At 36.9% G+C, this 23,563-nt stretch overlaps 1 protein-coding gene across 4 annotated transcripts in view; it reads left to right on the top strand.

The window, feature by feature from the left end:
- Positions 1–23,563, top strand: part of LOC306846441 (TRAF2 and NCK-interacting protein kinase-like) — an 86,807-nt gene that overhangs the window by 37,656 nt on the left and 25,588 nt on the right. For 3 of the 4 annotated variants that reach the window (XM_079379834.1, XM_079379833.1, XM_079379832.1), the window contains exons 3-10: positions 8,073–8,129; positions 9,824–9,949; positions 14,711–14,821; positions 15,477–15,567; positions 17,670–17,800; positions 20,694–20,748; positions 22,688–22,766; positions 23,156–23,331. In XM_079379834.1, coding sequence (XP_079235960.1) covers positions 8,073–8,129; positions 9,824–9,949; positions 14,711–14,821; positions 15,477–15,567; positions 17,670–17,800; positions 20,694–20,748; positions 22,688–22,766; positions 23,156–23,331 — 826 coding nt within the window. Of the gene's footprint in view, positions 1–8,072; positions 8,130–9,823; positions 9,950–11,164; positions 11,455–14,710; positions 14,822–15,476; positions 15,568–17,669; positions 17,801–20,693; positions 20,749–22,687; positions 22,767–23,155; positions 23,332–23,563 lie in introns of all 4 variants that reach the window. The other variant, XM_079379835.1, reaches the window with a different exon arrangement.

The following is a 23,563-nucleotide window of genomic DNA, read 5'->3' as shown; positions in this document are numbered from 1 at the left end:
ATCAAATAAAATAACTATTAATATTTGTTCATTTTTGGTAGAAATCACAATGTTTTTGGTGGCTGTAGGAAGTCTTACCTTTTAAAAAAAATTGAAAGAGTTATTGTCATAATCATCATGTTAACAAAATTGTCTAGTCTTGATAATATCCCACTCCTATATACTAAAACATGCATGTATATAAGCTGGACCAGGGCTGTTTCTGGTCAGGTCCTGTGAATTTTGTGGGAAAATAACGTCTGAATTTGTTATCAGTGTTGTCAGATTTTATTGATGATGTAACTAAAACATATGCTTGGCCATTTTGAGTAGTAGTACGGTAGGACCGGCAGTTTGGGAATTGTGAGTAGTGTATTACCCCACTTCGTTATTCAGTGTGGTTGGGAATTCTGACCGTTTTGTTTTTCACTTTATTGTCCTTGTGAAATTTCCCTCTTGTCAGTGCTTGCCTGATATAATATTCCCACAAGACATGGAATTGAGCTTTGAATGAATTTCAAGGCTGCCTTTAAAATTTCAAAAACATTTTTTATTTGGGAGTCGAGGGGGATTAATAAGCTGTCCAGTATGAGCTCTTTCACACCGAACTTAAGATGCGCTTTGAAGACGGAGAGAAAATTTGACTTTCTCTCCTCTCTTTGTCTTTCTCATCTGAGTGCTTTCGATTGTTTGCAGCTCAGGAGTCAAACAGTACAGCAGCGCAGAACTTTAATTTGATAAAGCGTAAATTTGTCCTTCTCCGATCTAAGCGGAGAGATATGGATTGAACAGAGCAGTTCAAACACACTCCCTTCAATTGCCTAGTAGATTTAACAGAAATCTGGTACTTCAAAATGGGCACTTCGGTAAGTGGAGATGTGCTGAGAACTTTATTTAATCTTAAAAGCTTGTGGACTACCAGTGACTTCTGTTCAACTCTAGCTCAGCCTTTATTTATTTATTTTAGTGCTGATTGATTCACGATTAATTGTGATTAAATGATGAATCGCGATGAATCGCAACCAAAATAAACGTTTTTGTTTACATAATGTGTGTGCTGTGTATATTTATGTATATATAAATACATACGTGTATGTATACACATACATGTACATATTTAAGAAAAATGCTATGTTTATATATTAAATATATTTATATATAATGTAAATTATATAAATATACATGTAAATATTTTCAAAATATATACTGTTTGTGTGTATTTATATATACATAATAAATATACACAGTGTACACACACACATATATTATGTAAACAGTTTTATTTTGGATGCGATTAATCGCAATTAATCGTTTGACAGCACTATTTATTTATTTATTATACATAAACATACAGTTTATGTATTTAATACACATACATTTTATTTATATATTTATTTATTGAAATTATGTATATATTTGCAACTAATTTTATGTATTTAATAAAAAAAAATGTTTTAAGTATTTGTTTATTTAATAAAACCCTACATTTTATGTATGCTTGTAAAGTTAAATTAATTGAATGAATTAAAATAAATCGGTGTGCCCTAAACGTCTGCCTCTGTAGGCCACTCACTGGTTTTGGAACAGGCTTCATATCTGCCACCTCTATTTGGCTGGATGATAAACAAAACATTATCGTTCATTTTGATTTTCTCCAGCACTGACTTAGATGTCAACATTTAAACGAACCATCGGCCAGTCTATCAAAAAGTGTCTGCAAACCGTCTGAACTTAATTTAGCTTCAAGCAAACTGTGCCAACTGGCCAGCAGGGCTGCGTTCCACGAGCTCTGTTTATCAGCCTAGATGAGCGAAAGAGGAGCAATCAGCAGTTCTTATCCTCCGGTGGACTTGCACTGCTTACTGTAATTGTTGCTAGGCTACTGTATGGGGAACCGCTTGCATTTTAATGGCCCTCAATGGGCTTTGTAATTGAATTGGTATGCAGAAGAGAGACAGGCCCAACAGGCCCACTGTCTGATTAGAGGCTGATTGCATGCTGGGAGAGAAAACATTGTGTTGAATTATTTGCCATGGCTCTGTTTCTTGGCCCTCTTGGATGATGCTTGAATCCCAGAAGGGATTGTTTGAGGGCAACGAAAAAGAGTGATTGCACTCCCAGTGTTCATTAAAACTTGTTCGGTTAATGCCAATGGACTTTTCTGCTAGTTTAGTTTTATTGATTCTACAGCAATACTTAGTGACTGAAAATGAGATGTTTTTATGCCAAAGTGTGTCTTTACTAACATATACATTGAGTTATGATCAGCAGCTGCTGCTGAAGTATTCACTGAAGTGTTTACTGCAAGCTTTTCTGTGTCATTCTAATCAGTGGTTTTGGCTCTGACTGCTGGAGACTTTTAGTTTATTATTATTATTATTAATTTTTAAGTGTACTCTCCCACTCCACGTTAAAATAAATATATTGAAGACAAAAATAGAAACCCAGACCACGCTGTGGTCTGTCATAATCATGATCTAGTGTTTACAGAGTCTCACAACAGCTGGGCTTTGCAGTAAATAATGCTCCACTTGAACTCTATCTCTACAAGCTTATTTTGGTGGAACACTTGATAATTTAACACTGAAAACAATTATTTTCTTAAATTTAAAAATTAATTTTATTTGTAAAATGTAATATTTTTATTTTTATAGTGAAGGTGTATTATTACAGTATTTTAAATATATTAATATTATTGTTGTTTTATTATTATAGAACAATTGTTTTGTGCAGACCTACAAAAAATGTTGTTGCTTAAAAAAATTGCACTTTCAATTGGAATTGCAAATTTTATTGAAAATATCACAATTGTATTTTTACTTAAATTGTGCTTCCCTGCAATGTCATTTTAATAAATTGTTTATCCCATCCGGACTGTAGCCACATTCAGAAAGTCCAAACTGAATTTTAAATATGAATTTAAATCTAGTAAAAGTGCGACAATGTGATTTAAGCTCTGAAACCACTGAAACTGTTATTTTTCACCTCTTATTTGCATGACATTGAACACTTCTCAACTGTTTGATGCTCTTACTGTTTGCTCCGCTCTACCTTCTATCCCACAATCCCCTGAGCTTGCCGTAGAGAATGAATTAGAATATCCCACTCAGCTACGCACAAATGGTCGTGCACGGTTAGCCAAAAGTCTTTGAATGTGGTGTAACTTTCCTCTCATCAAGTTTGGGCTGGCTTTCTGCAGCCCTTATGTGGCACTTCAGTACCTCATGGAGTGTTTTGCTGATCAGCTGCTGTGAAACGACAGATTGGAGCGGGCCGGTGTGCACACTTTTTCCCCCCTCAGCACTGCTGCAAACACTGAATAAGCTTGACGGTGTTTAAATGCTCAATATTAGCAGAACACGGGTAAGCGGCTCTATTTTCCAATCGTTGATCTGGTCTTAGTATCTGTAAACTGTTAGTTGCTGTTTGTGGTTTTTAGCCACTGAGAGGTCAAAAGTTTTCGCTGGTGTGATTTGGCTGGGGCACCAATTCAAGGCCAACCGAAAGAGCGCTCAAAGAGTCAATTTAGTCTTATCAGGAATGCTCACCTTGCACTGTGCCTCTGCAGTCACGCGGAGAAGCCACTAGCGGATTGGTTTCAGTGGGAATGGAGGGAGAAGAGATGCACACTTCTCTCCTGCATATTAAACAGTTGGGCTATCTCATTAAACCCAGTTGTTTCCCTGACACTGCGGGCGATCCCTGTCATCTCACCCCTGGAGCCCTTTGTCTGTAGTCCTCTCTCTAACTCAAACATGTTATGCAGCAGAATGAAGCTGTGAGACTGTCAAACAGTGACGTTTATTAACGTTGTGCACAGCTGTTATTATGTATATATTATTTTATGTATTTATTTTCCAAAAAAAATACATGGAATCTATACAGGCATTTTTACTTAAAAAAAAAAAATGGGCATACAGTCAAAACGTTATTTATTTTTTATTTTTTCAACCTACATTGGAAAAAATAAATCCATAAAATAATTATGCAATGCAATACAACAATGCAATGAGGTATAAAATTCAAAATACTAGTAAAACACCAGTAAAAAATATGAACATTTCCATCAGATTATACAGTATATTGTGCCCCATTTTTACAGATTCTTTTTAAATTTTAACTTTTTAACTTTTTTTTTTTTTTTGTAGTTTTCACCAAATAGTTTATTCAATGTCAATTTTGACAACCTCATTGCAAGTCAGTATCAAGTAGAGCCAGTAAACGCCCAATTACATGGTTGTTATGCGAGCCCTTCATGTACTCATCAAGTGCATGAAGGTAATGCCAGCTCTGCCGTTCTCCGGTATCATTCACACTGCGACAGTTAATGTAACAACCATGCAGATGACCGTTTATATTGCCATCAAAACTAGGGCTGTGCAATTAATCAAATTCGATTATCATTCATATCTAGTCAGTAAAGTTGGTTTCATAATTCGTAGTAAATCGCCATCAGCTGCTTTCAGATGGAGCGGCATTTACTACACAGAGCCGTAGTTCACTGACAAGCTAGGCAATATTGCGTTCATAATCTAAGGCGATTCGTCAGATGATGATGGTGATGGCGATTGACTACTAATCACGAAACCGGCTTTACTGACAAGATGTGCATGAGAAGCGAATTCGATTAATTGCACAGCCCTAATCAAAACCATTAAAAAGTACCTTGCTTGTACCATGATACAAAGATAGTAATGCCATGGTAATCTGATAGAGTTTCAAAAATTTTATTGATTATCGCATTCATATATTCCATGCTATTCTTATTGGCTTTTGAAGTGTTTTGTCTGTGGCCTTTAATTTCATCAGTAGGATCGGAGGAAGCCGACCCATGTGTTACGGAGCGTCACGGAATGAGCTCCATTCATCTTCATCACCCTCTTTCATTCCTGCTCTGTTTACTCTGAGAGCAAGCGATTCTATTATTATTCCTGCATGTAACCTAGTGTTGAGCGATGCCATTAGGAGCCAGAGCGCTAAAAATATACTGAAGTATACAGCATTCATAAGAGATGTTTTTAAATCCAATAATCCTCATTCACACAGGCTTTTACCGCAGATCTAGGTCACAAAGACCAATGGCTGAATTGAATTGCGATTCTAAAAGCACACGCTCTGTGCTGACTCCACAAAGCTCACATATAATGCAATGCAGTGCAATACACAATCTATGTATCATGTGAGGTGAGAATATTGTGTATTAGGGGGATGAAACCAGTTCTGTTAAGGTCAAGAGTTTGTAGTGTTTTTGTTTAATCGTAGACGGCGTATTCTGGATTGAAATCAATGGCTGAACACCTGCTGATGGTAAAATAAGTCTCCATGTTCAATTTGGAAGAAAAGAGGATTGGATTTTTCTTTTGAATGACATCCGAATCTATTCACTGAGGCCTTGAAAGGCAGCACTGTCTGACCCATCTGCTATTTGAGTGTGAAGTTGCAGTTGTTATGCTATGCTAAGGGACTGTACATGTTTGCACAAGTCAAATTTTTGCCCATTAATGGTGCCACTGAGGTGGTCTTGTCATTTGCTTGACAATCTCTCTGTTGGCCCTTCGACAAATAGCCAAGGACATTCGTCTAGATATGTTGAGTCCTGCATCCCAGGCTACGCTTTTCTACAGAGGCTATTCTGAATTCCTTTCCTTCTGACATTTCATTGTCAAGATGTCTTCATCTTTGGTATCTCTGTTTACTTCCTCTAGTGCTTTGCTGTCTCTAGCCCTCTATCTTTTTGTCTGGTGTCTGAAGGAAGAAGGGGGAAAGCATATTGCTGAGTGTCGAGTTGGGAGTCGTTGAGATTTAATTAATATGAGTACTTGCTGCCGATTGGTTGATACCTTAGGGAAGAATGTTACCACGCTTGTGAGCTATATCAGAAGGAGGATGTGGCTGATAGCTGAATTAGGAAGCTGCTACATGTGTAACTAAACCAGTTCTGCCCAGTGATATCCCTTAGTCATGGTTTCACTTGGTTGCGAATGCTGACTTGTAAGAGGGACTAATGTGTTAATTAGGGTTAATTATCTTTTCCATTTTAATTTTTCTGTATTCAGTTTTTATCCATTTAAATTTTTCTGCACTGTTTTAATGGTTAAATTAAATGTTATTCATCCAAAAAGCATGTCTAATTAAATGAAATCATGAAACTTACAATATTAAACTGCAATTTATTAAAAGTTGTACTAAAATGACATTTTTAAGGCCCAATGAAATGTTTTTTTTTTTTTTTTTTTTAAATTCTGTTTTATTTTTACCATATTCAGTTTTCTGTTCATTTTCTGGATTCAGTTGGGTTCAATTTTAATGGCTTCATTAAATATGAATAATCGAAAGTATCTGTAATTAATTGGTTTTATAAAAATATATATTTTTTTATAATTCCGCCCCCCCCAAAAAATACTGCATTGTATATTTACATTTTTCTGCTAAATTTTTTTCTGGTAAATATTCTTTTAAAAATAATGTTTTAATAATAATTGTATTATTAGTCGTAGTACTATCATTACATTAAGTAATACTTCTGTCATGGTTTCTTCAAATTAAACTGAACTTTTATTTTGACAGGTTGCTGTGAAGACCATTCAATTTCTATTTGTATATGACATATTTTTCCTTAAAAGAAACGGTAAAATGCTCATGAAGTGACTCTCAGAGCAGTTCTGGAGATTGTTCGTGTTTATGTACTCGTATATTGAACCGGCAGAAGCTGAAAACATAGCAAGCATCACCAGAATTTGGCCAATTCTGTGACATTCTGCGTTATACAGTAAATTCCGTTTTTATGACTGGATTCCGCGATTCTGTCTGTGATTTCCGCATTGCGGAAGGCCCTAGTTAATGAGCGAAGTGGGATTGGAATATTATGAGGATGAAAATGTCACATGTTCCTGCATTAGTGAAGCTGGTGCTCACTATTTTTTTTTTCTCCTGGTTATTAAAAAGAAAGTTAGTCCACAGTGAAATCTGGGTTTAACAGCTCTGACACAACTTGGACTCCAGTGAACAAAACCTCCTTGTGACTCAGAATGCTTCAAGGGGACTGACCACCTTGAATGTGAACCTCCATGTGAATGTGATTTGGGAATTGTATGTGTTGGTTTCACTGTTAGTCTGTACTTAAGCCAATAAGCTTCTGTTGGTGGTTTAGTGATACTGAGACAATGAGTTTCTGAAGAATCATGTGATACTGAAGACTGGAGTAATGGCTGCTGAAAATTTGGCATTGCCATTGCAGGAAAAATAAATAAAGTACAATTATTTTAACTTGTAATACTACACAGTAGACCTATTTTCCAAAACAGTTAAAAAAATCGTACCGCCCTGAACTGTAACACACTTGGTGCTCAGGTTTGTAGTTAGAACTGAAGAACCGCATAGATATCAAGGCAGTGTATTCATTCTTAGACTTAACATGGCTTATCTTTTAAAATGAAAGCATTTATAAGTGCCTTTTTATAGACCTAAATCACATAGTGATGATATGAGGTGTATATGACAGTCCTGCTATTTTAAGAAACTATTCTTTTCAGATAAGGTGATTAAGAAACGTGCTGAAGAGATAATAAAAGATTGTTAACTAAACAAATATGCCCATTGAGTTTTATTATTTGACAGGTGTAATCAAATGTAATATAGGTGTAATCTGTAGTATTAGTGTCAACAAGCCTCTGTTTCGCAGTAATTAATTGCCAATTATAGAACAATAGTTTTTTTTGTGACGTGTATTTATTTCTCTGGGTGTATTTTTTTTTGGATAAACAGAAAATGCTGGAATTTTGGTCAGCTTTCCTTGAAATATCTTACTAAATCATTAAAGATGTTATGGGCATTTCATGAGTTCATCCCTTATTTGGGCATTTCATGAGTTTTTCCTGTATTCCAGCTGAGCATAACACTCTTCTCTAAGGAAGAACATAATCAATTTATGTTCTTAGTTTGTTGTACTAAGTTTTCTGTTTTCTATTTCTATATTCTATGTTTGAATATTTAGGTATATATTGTTTGGTTGCTTCCCAGGCATGATGAAATCACGGTAATATTCCAAGTTTTAAGCGTTTTCCTAAGCACAACCTATGTTTGTTTCTCTGCAGGGCCGACATGTCAAAACAGGTCAACTGGCTGCCATCAAGTGCATGGATGTCACAGGGGTGAGTTTATTTTCATTTCTACTTCAGTATTGACCTCTTATTTTGATCTGAAGCTGTTGAGGTCTTTCTCTTAGAGTGCTCTGCTCAGATCTGCAGGTTTATTTTAGGCTTAGTTGATCTTATTTTTGACGTTTTATTATATCCATATATCCTCAAGGCTTAGTTTTCTCCTCATTAGCTCTCTGGATGATAAAATATGATGTCTTCTTAATAACCTTTTAGCATCCCTTTTTATAATAGAACAGAAAGGATAAGGCTACAATGTCTTCTGTGTTTTTAAAGTAGTGTTTCCTCAGGTGGCAGTCATTGAGCTGCAATGCTAGCATATGAATTGGGAGTGAATTTTATTTATTCGAGCGCAGTATTTCGGTCACGTCTGCTCTTTTTAACGGCAGATTTTTCCAATATATCTTTTTATTTTTTAATCTAAAGTCAATTTAGCATTTATTAAGCTGTTGTAGATTTTGAAATACCGTAGCGAATTCAGTTCACAAGCTGTTATGATTTCACTGGCCACCGTTGGTTGTGTTTGTAATGGCTTGTGGCTGCCCCCTGTTATTTCAGGGTGAATAACGCTTGATTAGCAGGTTACATGAATCCTTGTTTTGTAGGACAAACGTCTTCCCTGTACTATAGACTATGGCTGTTACAAAACCTTATCGACTGCCTTCATAGACATCATTTTAGACAATGTATGAGTGTTTGTAAAATGCCTATGATGCTCAAAAATGCTGTCTAGGTTGGCAGTGCTGTAGGTTTTGAAACACATTTTATAAATTTCAGGACTCCCATGGAAATACTGGAATATTAAAATTGTTTTATAAACCTACAAAAGTATTCTAATTATGCTTATCTCTGAGAATTTTTGAAAATAAATAAATATAAAATACACATATAATAATAATTCAGGTCAATACAGATAAGCTGATAATTACTTTCCTGAAGGCTGCAAACCAATGCATTTTGAAATGATACAAGCGATTTTAGCTATCACATTATATTATTATGTACTGTATAAAAAAAATGGATATTCATTATCAGATTTGTTAATGAATACATTTAGCAGTATTATTAGTGTTTTGAAAGATGAATTTTAAGTAAGCATTAGATACAGAAAAATTTGCATTAAATGAGCATTAAATGTCTAATATCTACCAATAATGATAAATGAATCTCCAAGTCTATTATACTAAACAAATCATGCATATCATGATTATACGTAACTGGCTTGAAAACACTTTTTTGTGCAGTATCCTATAAGATGGTTTTTAAAATCGTCTAGTAAACGCTCATGCCTCAAATTCCTGGAAATTCATTGGTCGGGTGATAAGGGAATCCAGTCATCAGGATGGGTTGTTCCTGGAAATTATGTGTTTGACCTGTAGGGAATGAGGGAGCATATAAAGAGGGTTGTCATTAGCTCAAATAGCTGTTCATGAGCTATTTGAGTCCAGCATGCTCTTGAGAAGAGCTCATTGAGTTGGGGGGGCTTGAGGGGCTCCCAGGGGGACACTCCAGTCTAATCCTGTGCTCTCTGCCCTCCTTCCCCCATCTACTTCATGTAAAAGCACCTGCATCTGTAAGTGGGCCATCAGCCCTTATTATAGGTCACTGGAGTGGTCCCACAAGCCTCAAGCTTTACTTCAGAGAGTAGGGAGATATCCCATGATTCCCTGCTGCATGTGTCTTGACAGGAGGAAGAGGAGGAGATCAAAGCTGAGATCAACATGCTGAAGAAATACTCTCACCACAGGAACATTGCCACCTACTATGGCGCCTTCATTAAAAAGAACCCTCCCGGTGTGGACGACCAGCTGTGGGTGAGTACCGTGTCTCAGTGTGCCAGTGGCGATTGAGGTGGCCATCTGTGCTTTAAACACACTGCCCTGTGCATATGTACTCTTTTATGGGCCTATGAGGAAGTGTATGATAAATGGGCCTTGAATGAACATTCATGAACAGGAATCAAAGCACCGTTGTCTCGTCTACAGACTTGTCATGGAGAGTTAATGGAGCTCTTTGCTGGGAAAAGTTAAGGACTTTGTAAAGGCTGTGAAGACTTTTTGTAAAAATTTTAATAATAGAATGTGTCTTTTTATGTACTTTTCTCACCGAGTTGTGTGTTGACGTGTACTTGAATGTAGTGGCTGACCAATATTGGATTTTCAATACCCAAAGCCAATATTTAGAGATGAGGTTGATCTATAACAATATAATGCTGATATAATATAAATCGTTGGTTCTCAAACAGGAAACCGGGTCGCAGAAAGATTCAAAATTTCAATAAAATATTAAATCTTTTTTTTTGTATTTGAATTTGATTTCTTGAATAGATTGAGAACTACTGCTATAAATAATAATTTTATTTAGTTATAGCGATGAGACCAATATAATTTTTTTTTAATGAATGAAACAAACACTTAGTTTACACAAAATTCACTCAAGGCTCACTGGAAAATATTTAATTATACTCCCTGTATACAATAGTAATAATCCAACTAATTAACTATGCTATTTGTCAAAATTACCTGAAAATGAGTGATCTGATTTTTGAAAGACTGGTTTGTCTGAGCTATGCTCAGATTTGCAGAAAACCTGAGTGGGAAAATTGATATCAAATCAATTACAATTCAAACTTGGAAGTCATTTTCACAGTTCCAGTGATGCAGTTACTGTATTTTGCCATTCTACTGATAGCATTTGGCCTACACTCTCAGACAAAAGGCACAGAACTGTCACTGGTGTGTCATGTACCTCTAAGGTAGTAATATGCGCCAACAAACATACTTTTTTTTTTTTTTTCGCTTTTGTAACATAGGGTACCACCCCAGTGACAGCTGTTTATCTCTTTTTTCTGAGAGTGTATAATGAAGTAAGTAATGATCTCAGTCATAATTAAAGTTGAGAGGGCATTATTTACATCTGCTGTCTATTCTTATTCTTTCATTTCATTTCCCTCTCTAGTTTACTTTTCTTGTCCATATTTTCTTCTCCTGCCAACTCTTTTCCTCTTTCACTTCCCTTCTCTTCCTCAGCTGAAAGACAGGACAGGTCTGATAGTGGCAGGGTAATTTGTGTTGTTTATCAGCGGCTGCAGGGACACACAGGGGCACGTACCGTAGATGAAGCGCTCCACCAATAAAGATAAACATCGCAGGAAATGAAGTGCATTTGTGGCACATCTCAGCACTGAGTGACAGCCCTTGAATGGGCAGACCTTTCAGATGAAGGGTGACATTCCCACTGCTGTAAGACTCGAGGGCCACAGACCTCTTCAGTATTCCCTCTGACCTGCCAATCAAAAGCTTAAAGACACAGAGATTGGGTAAGAAGCTTTTGGCATGATCAAGTGATTGAAACCCACATTCAATTTTGCTCCTGCTCTTCAGGTAGTTGGCGTGCATGTTTCAGAGGGAATTCATTCACTCTGGCACTCAGCTTCAGCGCCGTTCTTGCATAAGCACTTTCTATTTTACGATTGCTCGCACCGATTTGCTCACACTAACTTAACACAGCAGTTAGTGCTGTGGACTCTGAATTAAGCTTGAAGCCTATAAATTACTCCTTCAGTTTTGTCCTAGCGCACAAAGATTAGTTTGCAGCACATTGCACTTTGCAGTCTGTTGAAGAGGACATAGAAACAGTGAAAGCCTGCCCTTTAAAAAAGACCAGCTTACACCAGCATGTCATTTTCACTTTTCTTTAAGGTGGTTTTTGCTGGACTAGCTGTTAGAGCTCCTGATTAAACAGCAAGGTTGACTGGTGTGGTTAGTTAAAGGATTAGTTCACTTCCAGAATAAAAATGTCTGGATAGTTTACAGACATTGGAATGTTTTCCTCCAAAAACCTTAATTTCTTTTCAACTAAAGAAAGACATGAACATTTTGGATCCTTTAATGTACGAGCATCAAACACAACATATACTGGTCTTTTCAAAGGAGTGAACGGAGGCAATCGTGTTTTGATCCTGTTGAGATTCATGTTGCTGCGAAAATGTCTAAACATCAAGCAGTCCTACTGTATGCACACTTCTCTGTCTAGGAGACATGCATTGGTGCTGAATCACAGCCTACGACTGAGTGTGATAGTCTGTGAAAATGAGTCAGCGTCTTAAAATAGAGAAGCACCATCACCCAAAACACAGCCTCATGAGCAGTGCTCAATGATCTCATTCTTCCTCCTTTATGGCATCCTAGACAGAAATATAGCAAGTGTCTCATGATTCATAAAGTATTAAAGAGGTCAAACAGCACATGATGTTTCTTTATGTTGTTGTGGTTTTGTATGTCATAAGTGGATTATGATTTGCTTAAACCTCAAGTTTACTGAGCTTAACTTCAACTGTTCTTACACAATGGATTTATCCTTGTTTGAACTTCACATTTCTTAAAGGGATAGTTCCCCAAAAAAATCTGTTGAACACAAAAGAAGAATTTTTGAAAAATGTTGGTAACCAAACAGTTGCTGGTAGCTATTGACTCATTATTTGTGCTCAAAAGAGGAAAAGTTTTATTTTTATTTTTGGGTGAACTATCCCTTTAAGTCATACTGGCCTCAGAAGCAAATGTTCAGTTTCAGAGAACTGAATGATGTAAAGTGTTTCCTTATTTAACTGTAGGCCATTTCCAGATGCAGCCAGCTTGAGTGGCTGTTGTGTGTTTGAGCACACATCTCTGACCTGGAATATTTGAACCTGAGGGCTGTGCTCAAGGGCTTGTGACTAGACAGGACACTCTCTGCTGAAGTACGATTAGAGGAGCTAGAAGCAGAAGTCACTTCCAATTACAACAGAATAAAGCTAAATCGGAGGGTTTGAGGATCAGTTAAGATGACTAGCTACATTTTTGCAGCTATTTTCATATCCTCAACTGGTGTGTTAGGTTCATTTGTTGTGAGTAACAAACCGAATGCAGCAGTGTTGTAGCATGACAAATCACTAGTATTTTTGTAACTTTGCTACAGTTTTAAGATAGCTTAGTTGTTTTTGTTCTGGAAAGACGTGGTTTCAATGTTTTATATAAACAACAGTCAGGTACTCAGCAGTGCAATCTATTTAATGGGGCGTACTTGTCATTTTAATTTGCAGCAAATTAAATATAGCTTCTACGCTGAGTAAATTCCATGAGGTAGGTGTTTAAAAAACATAGGTGTTTCTCAAAACCAAATTTGTGCAGATTTCTGAACTAGAAAAGTAGATTTAGTTATTTGTCAGTTGCCCTTTTCATGAGAACAAATCCTATTTTCATCTGTAAGAGTTCACTGCCTCCACCCGGGAAAACAAACGGACAAAGATTAATGGGCTATGATTAACTTCGGTAATATGGGCTTATCCGTATTACAGTAATATCACCTTTTGCTTCTGAGGAATTACCCTTCCCCTTATTACAAATAATCATGACACCTGAAGAAAAGAGATGATTTTTTTTTTTTACTTCAATTAATTTTCCAAGGACATTTCAGAGTCACTTGAGTTAAAAGTTTGAAGTCTTATTGTGTTCTTTTTTCATCCCTTCCTTTTCACTCCTGTTTTTTGTTTTGGTTTTGTTTGGGGTGTTCTTTTGTTATTGTATTGAGCAGTCAGACAAGACATGGACTTCTAGATTTATACTCAGTTGCATCTTAAATGAAATCCACATCAGATATTAAAGTTAAAGTCCCTCCTGATCTCTTGTGCTTGCCAGCAAGTTTCATTCTTACAGCCAAATCAGGTCCAATTAAAACCTGAGTGATGCTGCCTTTTAAACACTGCACGTCTTGGGTCTGAGAGACATGGACCGATGGGAGAGGAGGGGATCAGATCCTCAGCGTATGACGATGGTGACAGGCCTTTCCTCCTGTCTGCTACATTTATCCGAGCATCCACTTGCATATTAATGGGCACTCTCTCACTCTCTTAGCCTGCGGTTGAGCGGTGCTCAAAGATTTATGTCCTCCATTTGAATGTCCCTACTTGGGTGTTTGTGTTGAATGCAATATTTATCATGTTTTTTTTAATGATCTGTGGGACTTTCCTCTCTGTCTTAATATATAATAAAATCCACCCAGTGCTCAATGGGGCGTAATCCCATGAAATAGTAACGGGTTGATTAAAGCAGGCAGCCCCTATTGTGCTGTTTGTTTGTTCAGGATTTGTTTGTGATTGTTTGCAGTTTATGTGGGTTGTTCTAATATATTTTTGATAAGCAAATGGTTGGTTAGGGCAAAATTATAATAAATGGGACAACTGTACAGAAATGTGAGATTTGGGGCTAAAAGTTAAGTGTTTCAAGATCCCTCAATGAAGAGTTTTCTTTTCTGTGTTGACATTTTTACTTTTGAAACAAAACATATTAAAGGGGAGTGACATTATCATTTTAGAATGTCTTTGATTGTTCACAAATCTGTATAGTGCTGAAATTGTATTTATGTAATAAAAGTGAATGTAGCAGTACAATAGCATATAGATGACCTCAAAGCTATCAGACATAGACTCAAAGCCATAAATCTCTCACTTTGATTTAATGGAGTCCTTATGGGACTGTGTGAAAGACAAAAGGACGATTATGATTTGCAGGAAGTGACTTGTGTTGTCTCCTCTACAGCTGGTGATGGAGTTCTGTGGCGCAGGCTCAGTGACAGACCTGATCAAGAACACCAAGGGCAACTCACTGAGGGAAGACTGGACTGCCTACATTAGCAGAGAGATCCTCAGGGTAATGGCTCAAGTCACTGTGCTTTATTCACTGTCATCCCTGCTGTGCTTAAACTAGCAATTGGAACTGAGAAAACAACTGGACTGAGATATTCTACCAGGTCAACAGTATAGACTGGCCTATATAAATAATAATTCTCTACATCTAATTATCTACTGTTCAGAAGTTTGGGGTCAGTTTTAATATTTTTGTAGAAACAGATTTTTTAATTAATTGATTTTTATTTTTAATTTATTTTAGGATGCTTTAATGAATATAGGGTTTAAAAGAACATATATAATTTTTAGTAACTGTCCATTTTGTCCATTTTAATGCGTTGTTGATAAATAAAAGTGTTAATTTTACTAAAGTCCAATGTTTTAATAGTGGTGTATATAGTGTGCATTCAGAAGAACTTAAATCTAGAGCATGAGTTGTTTTGTGTGCCACAGGAAAAAAGTCATTGCATTAGGTGACACATTATCAAACCAAGTTGCATTTATTTTAAAGAATGGAAAAATGCAAATAAATGTTAAGGAAGAACATTTTCACAAAAATATTTTTGTTACTTTTAAGTGTAAAATGTAATTTATTAAATGTACTCATTCATAACCTAATTTGTGAATGAAGGATTCTGCCTTTTTTCTCTCCTAATTCATGTTTGTCACTTTTCCAGGGCCTCACTCATCTCCACCATCACAAAGTCATCCACAGAGACATCAAAGGCCAGAATGTGCTGCTAACAGAGAATGCAGAGGTCAAACTAGGTAAGAGCACAGCCCTGAGGCTCAGATAACTTTGCATAGCATTTACAGGCCTCACTGTGACTGTGCAGAGAAGGTTTCAAAGCAAAGCAATGAGAAAGAAGCATGGCCCAGCAATGCTAATGCGCTGTTGTCCTTTAACGATGCCCCCTTTAAGACTCAGCGAGGAAATTAGCATTGACTGTGAGACAGAGTAGGCTGGAACGGAGGTAAATCAATTAGCCTGTGTGGGGTAAATAATTGATAATTCTTTAGTTGACCGTGCTATTCTAGCAGATTTCATAAATATGCTGAAGGCTGAATGCTAAAGGTTTGTGATTACGAAAGGAGCTTTTCAAAACAAATAGTTTCTTTTATCTGTCTCTCTACCTTGAGAACATTTTGTTATGTCATCGTTACATCTCCGTGTTTACTTTGAGGAGAGGCCAATTACCTGAAACCACAGGCACTTGCATGTCAGCTATTTTATCACATGTAAATATTTTCAGTTTTTCATTTTATTATGTCTAGTTAAACTAGCTTCTTATGTAATACAATTCTTTATAGCAGCTGTTGATTTTATTTATTTTTTTTAGCATATGGTGTAAGCGTGTTAAAGGGACAGCTCCCAGAAAAGAAAATTGTCATTCTAAACCTGCAAAACCTTTGTTCATCTTCAAAAAAAAAATTAAGTATGCGAAAATATTCTCGTAGCTTCATAAAATTTAAGGTTGAACCACTGATATCACATGGACTGTTTTAACAATGTCCTTACTATCTTTCTGGCCCTTCAACGTGGTAGTTCCCTTGCGGTCTATGCAGAGTAAGAAAGCTCTCGGATTTGATCAAAAATATCTTAATTTGTGTTCTTTTGGATGATCTATCCCTTTAAGTTTCCAGCAACAAGCAACTGGTCTACACTGAATGTGGAACTGTACATTAAACATCAAAAACATTTAATTAACGGACATTTTTGGACTGGTGAAATTCCCCTGTGGGCGGGGCTACTCTGCATGAAGGTGTGGTCACCTTTGAGAATTTTGGTCAAATTTCGCGGACAAAAAAATGTCCTTCGCAATAGTATAGCAATACATAAAGCACCACTCACACAATAGTCATTTGCTGTTGGTCAATGCAGCAAATTCAAGTGATGAACTTTAACATGAATGAATTCTGTGTGGGGAACTTTTTCACCCATGCGCAAAATTCACAATTTAGTTGAAAAGACTGTATTTTGTTTGCAAATTTTCACACAACAACAGTAAATGTGACACCATGTTATCGTTCACTTGTCTGAACAAAATCTTAAAGATGGCTTTTATCACTTTATTGCATCACATCTGGTTAGTACATGACATTACACTAAAATAATTGGGTAATAAAACAAGGGCCTCAGTTGTACTTTAGGCGCTGTCTCTACTCTGTTTGCTCACAGTGGTAGAGAAGTAATTGCATTATGGCCTTAATCAGGTTACACGCCATGTTGAATTTAACGTGGATGGAAACGAGACTGTGAGGGATAGATTAGTGTTTACAATGGCACACACTGTATAAAGGTCTTAGATATTGTAATTTTCACAACTGCTGATAGCTGAACAATCAGTTTGTTTTTAAATAACAGAACAGTCCATTGAATGCACTGTACTTCTATCCCTCACTTGTTTTCATTCCTGTTAAATATTAAATATGGGCTACCCTGACTAAGGTGTATAGTTTTTACAGTTAGTCCTACCTGTTGTAAATCTGTAGCTCTCAGCATGTGCTTAAAACTAGTGCTGTCAAACGATTAATTGCATCCAAAATAAAAGTTGTTTACATAATGTGTGTATTGTGTATATTTATTATGTGTATATATAAATACACACACATACAGCATATATTTAGAAAATATTTACATGTATTTATACATGTGTATATTTCTATCATATATAAACATAACATATTTTTCTTAAATATATACATGAATGTGTGTGTATTTATTTATACATAATAAATATACTCCGTACACACATTATGTAAACAAAAACTTTTATTTTGGATGCGATTAATCGCGATTAATTGTTTGATGGCACTACTTAAAACTAATCAGATTGTTTTCCTCGCCATCTATTTCATTTGAACCCCAGTGGACTTTGGTGTGAGTGCACAGCTGGACCGCACCGTGAGCCGCAGGAACACTTTCATTGGCACTCCTTATTGGATGGCACCAGAGGTCATCGCATGTGATGAGAATCCTGATGCCACATATGACTATAAGGTGAGCTCTCCTTACTTAGAAATATGTAATCTGTGACATATGATATTCTACATGGTCTTGAAGTGAATTGTAGGTGGGGGGGAGTGAATGTCCAGCACTCTCTCCACCCTCAATACCACGACTTGGGTGACCTTGAGCAAGGCACCGAACCCACAACTGCTCCCCGGGCGCCGCAGCATAAATGGCTGCCCACTGCTCCGGGTGTGTGTTCACTGCTATGTGTGTGCACTTTGGATGGGTTAAATGCAGAGCACGAATTCCGAGTATGGGTCACCATACTTGGTCGTATGCCACGTCACGGTCCACTTTCAAGTTATAATCACGTTGTAAGAAAACACATACAAATATTTTTTTTGTTTCTGTGCTGCTGCAGCCAATGAAAATTTTACTCTATAACAGCAAAACAAAAGAGCGCTCATTTAAAATTGGTCTGCAGTGATTTAACTGGGAGGAGAGTATTGATCACGGCTCCTCTATGTGCTCAATACACACGTGAGCATATGCAATCAAAATCTAATAAACTAGCCTTGGTAATAATTTAGTCAGCATTATCCACAAATCACTCATGCTAATACAGTGATCCGTGCTGCGGCTGGCAGCGTTGATAATGTCACTATAACAGGACATGCAATCATCTTCTCCTTTCCTGTCAAAAGAAATATTGGCTTGTTTCTTTTTAGCATTAGGCTCTAGTCTGTTTCAATGCATGTTTAAAAATTCATCCCTGGTTTAGCTCAAAGCTCAGACAAATGTAAAGAAAGAAAGTGATTTTATTGCAGTATGAAATGTCATCTGTGTGCAGTGGTTTTACTCTCTGTTGCATGGCATTTATATTGGCATATCAAATTGCCTACTTGTCATAGACATAATGCTCAGCACCACTGATAAAAGCCTGTGCTGTATTAGGTTTGCCCGCCTCCTGTTTGAAATCTTTTTTTTTTCTTCCTATTTCAACAAATCCTCAGCAAAAGGACTTTCACAAAAATGTAAATGGACTTTAAAAAATAAATATGAAATAAGAAAGGGTCCAAGTTATGTTGCTACTTAAAAGTCCCGTTTTTGAGTAAATTTAACTTTTTTATTTTTATTTTTTTGTGATGGCAAAATGCTAAATATTTTATTTATTTATTTTATTTATTTTTTTAATTTTTGTTTGTTTTTATCACCACATCTGAGCGGATTTTATTTTATTTTTTTTATAGAAAATTGACATTTGTTGTGTGATTTCAGTTAATTGATTGCAGTCAAAAAGGTCAAGACCTCTGATTTTTTTTTTTTTTTTTTGTATGGGGAATACAGACTTTTGAGGTGTTTAAAGCTGGGTTAATTGTGTGTTAGAGAATATTTCATATACCTTTTTTTTTAATCTAATGCTAAAAATAGTAATTTGACACCAGTTGCATTACTGTTCATGGGCAGTGCCTTGGAATAAAAGAGGGCAGCGAAGAATTTTACACCATTTTAAGGGGCATAGAAGGGTGAAACTTTCACTCATCTTTGTGTTCTGAAATGTAGTCAAATCACTCAATCACACATTTTAAAAGAATCTGTCGGTCTGTTATAGTGTTTACTGACAGCAGTTCCAGAGAAACTGTCAGGCAGCCAGACTTCCATGGAAGAGAAACTAAAGGTTATCACACCGGTTTGTTGTTTGCATACCTGTGGTTACGTTTGTGTGTAGAGGAAAACAATAAAGTAGAGAATCTAAGATGGGTGATTTCTTAGACCGTTTTAGATTTAAACTGATATCCCAGCGTCTAAATGAATAGTGAAATATATAGCTGAATAAATGAAATATATAGCTGATATACCCACATGTGAACAGGGTCAGCAGTTAACCAGTGCACTGGGCAAAAATGTCTCTGAATGTTGCATTTTTAAAAAGTATATATTTAATTTTCTGTTAGTGGTATCTCGTGAGTTTGGTAGAGCCTTCTCCAGCACTATAGCTGTCAGATTTGTTCTGTATTTAGGCCTACTATTTTAGAGAAGTGTTAAATATGGAGTTAATAAAAAGTGGATTTTGATGGAGAAAATGAAAATCAGTTCAAGAAAAGTACATCAACATGTACTGTAATGTTGCAGAGGTGCTTAAACTAACATAAGGACCAAAATATTATTGCCGTGTATTTCAGCAGAAGGTTTTCTGTTTTTACACTTACAGTGTAGCTATAATTATCTAAATTGAGATTTAATGTCCAACATGCTGTGTGTGTTGTGACTAGAAAAAAACCCTTCATAAAGGTAAACACAATTTCTGACACTTCCTGTGACCAGATAATGATGGTTTTGCCTAATAATACCCTTTACTGGTGGTAATCCAGTAACACAAAAGCTGTCATGGCTTATGGCTTAAGTTGAAATTGTATGCGCTGTTAAGGATATTATTTTACTACACACTCAGACAGACATGCTTACATCTTCCTTTTGTAGGACCTTTTCAATGACTCCATGAATGACTCCAATAACTACTTTAAAACAGAGTGCTAATGCGGTATGTGGACCTGTATTAATTAGATTTGTATCTAGGTCCAGTTTTGTATCATTTTGTATTTTGTTTCCTTTTCTTTTGTGTTATGTTTTTATTGTATTTTTTGTTGTCGGTAATTAAAATTAATTATAAATAAAATATTCTCACTGCAAAAAGTTTTTTTTATATATAATTTTAGAAATTACACTTATTGCTTTAATTCTGTTGGTTATTTACATTCAAGAAGATCAAGACCTCTTAGATGGGACAGACCAATTTTACACCATTTTAAGGGGCATACAAACCTTTTTTTACTAGGTTAATTTTATGTTCGGTAATAGTTTATCTAATATCTCTCAACTTGTCTGATGTTTTAAGTTTTTGTGTCCCATCTCATGTAAAGTTTCCTCTCTTGTGTTTCAGAGTGACCTGTGGTCATTGGGAATCACAGCCATTGAGATGGCTGAAGGAGCCCCACGTGAGTAAAATGGTTCACTGCTTTGTGTATATTGGGATTTATGCTTTCATATAAAAGGTATGCACCATCCAAAGTTACATCAGGACAGAGCTACTTCATTTTTCAAAGTCATCAAAGCAGAATCCTCACTTTGTGGAAGTTTAACAAAAAATGTATTAAATAACCCCGAAGCAGTGCCTACACTGAATTAAATATTTTGCAAATAAATGTACCTTCATTTTGAAACTTGATGGATGCAAGCCAATGCATATAAAAAGTTGCCGTATGTTGAGTCGCGTTGCATTATGACATTGGCTGAAACATATGTGAATGTCACAGACCTCTTCTTTGCATCTGTTAGATATATAAGACCGTCCTCGCGGTCAGAGTCTGGACAAGCCGCGTGAGCCACTCCCAGTGGAAGGCTGTCTCACAGATGGCTGAGCAGTGACTGATAGGCAAAAGGGCAGGCAGACTGTAGTGATCTTGTCCTGGCTGGAGAGGGGAATAATCCTGTAGGAAGGTGCCCTGGCAGGGTGGTACTGCTTTGGCCAGGGGACAGAAAGCTGCTGGGCAGTGCACTTGAGGACAAATCTGCCTTTTTTATGTAGTCCATTGGAGAGATGACTCACCGTTGTGACTGCTGACAACAAATGGAAATGTGTGTGTTTGTGCATGTATTTTTGTTGGCACTGGCATATTGGCCCTCGGTATGTAGCAACAGATCTGTGTCCAAAAGTGACATTGCTGGTCAAGCTCACTGAGCTCGACCGTCCTCTAGTTTGGAATGAGCTTGCCATCCCTGCTGCCAGGCTGAAAGACATTGTACCCTCAAACCGCGACCATTCTGTGCTGGGAACTCGCTCGCACCTGCCCATGTAGTCTGATACTTGCCATCTGCGTCTATTCAAGCCGCACGATCCTGTTCCAGAATTGGTATTAGCTTCATATTTGGTTGATTTGTTGAAAGCGAGCTGTTGAACTTCACAAACATGTTGAAAATTGAGTTTTTAACCTCTTGTTGATGCTTGATATTGTTTGTGAGCAGTTTTATATTGAGGCATGCTGAAAACTAATGCAGCGCATTTGAGAAATAGATGTATTTTTAGTGTCAGTTCAAGAAAGCATTTACAGAATATATTACCAGAACTACCTGCTTTGACAGTGTTCACATGATTTTTAAATGGCTCATATCATGCACTTGTCTGAACAGACAATGCTGCGAAACTGACCTAGATGTATAAAACACCTCACCCTGGAATATTCATCCTAACATCATCAGCAAATACCATCATATAATTTAATATGAATTTATGCACTCAATTTAAGCATTAGAATTTGCATTGTGACGTCCGTTGTCACTGTACAAACAAGTGTCTCAATATTTGATTGCTAATGTATGTCAGTATAGTTTAAATGGTTTTGGAAATGCATAAATGTTTTTTATTTTTATTTATTTAATTGTATTTTTTTTGTTTTTATTTATTTTGTTTTGTTTTGTGCTTTGCTTTGCATTTTTCACCCCAAGGGTAAATCAAGCACACGATTGGTGTCACATGTAAGGGGGGGAAATCCAATTTGAGCCATGTTTAACTGCAGTGTGAATAAAGCCTTTAGTACCCAGCTTTCTGTGCACATTTTGAATGGGTGTCATTGTAAGTGCAATACATAATAAAAGTGCTTTCTGACAAGATCAGGTCTTTATTGTATGTAAGGGATATTTATATAGAATCCATAAATGTATTGCTGCTTGTCATGGTCCTGATCACGGTCCAATCAGAACGAAGCATTCAAGAGATAATAAACAGAAATATGCAATCTGATTTTATGTTTTGGCACATAAACAAACTCTACTGGATATTGTGTCCTGTCTGTTTCTAAAAGCTAGGCTGAGATCTGCTGGACGGTTTTGGACAGCACAACACATCCAGTGTTAACATTCTCCTCTCTCTCCCCACAGCCCTTTGTGATATGCACCCAATGAGAGCCCTGTTTCTGATCCCTAGAAACCCGGCTCCCAGGCTCAAGTCCAAGAAGTGGTGAGTGCCCCTCTCTTTGTTCACAAAGGTCACAAAGACAGACCCCCAGTCCAGAGCTTCTGTGAGACCAAACAAGATCTCCCAAGCACTCTGTCCCATCTACTTTTAATCAAAAAGTCCTGAACACTTATTCACTGTTCACTTCATCTGTCACATGTGATCTTCATTCGGTATGTCAGCCCATTTGAGTGAAAACACCTTGAGAAAGGTTGCTTGTCACGCTAGACATACAGGTTTTTTAACGTCTACTGATAATGTCTACTGATACACAATTCCTAAACTTGTAAACAAACTCGCACTTGCCAGACAGCATGATAAAACGAGAAGCCAAAAAGAAAGAGAGCGATAAGCCCGCAGTGTTTCCCTCAAGCTCTTCCTCATATCTGCAGGTCTAAAAAGTTCCAGTCATTCATTGAGAGCTGTCTGGTGAAAAACCACAACCAGAGGCCCAGCACAGAGCAGCTCCTCAAACATCCCTTTATCCGAGAGCTGCCCAACGAGAGACAGATCCGCATTCAGCTCAAGGACCACATCGACCGGACCAAGAAGAAGAGAGGCGAGAGAGGTGAGCAACCTGATCACCTTTATAGATTAACATGTCAAATCAGATATTCCCCGTTTTGTCTTTACACACTTAGTTGAACACACTAAAACAAATGAGCAACCATGAAGATGGAACAGCCATGTGCAGCACACAGCTGGGAAAATGCCCTCACCAGATGCTCTATCTCTGCTGACATTTAGCATTTATCACATAGCCCATGACCTCCATTCCCCATTTTCCATTTGGCTTGTCT

The sequence above is a fragment of the Barbus barbus genome (assembly GCF_936440315.1).
Source record: "Barbus barbus genome assembly, chromosome: 26".
In the NCBI taxonomy this organism is placed as follows: Eukaryota; Metazoa; Chordata; class Actinopteri; order Cypriniformes; family Cyprinidae; genus Barbus; species Barbus barbus.
Note: the sequence above shows the minus strand (reverse complement) of the source record. Positions and strands in the feature narration are given on the sequence as shown.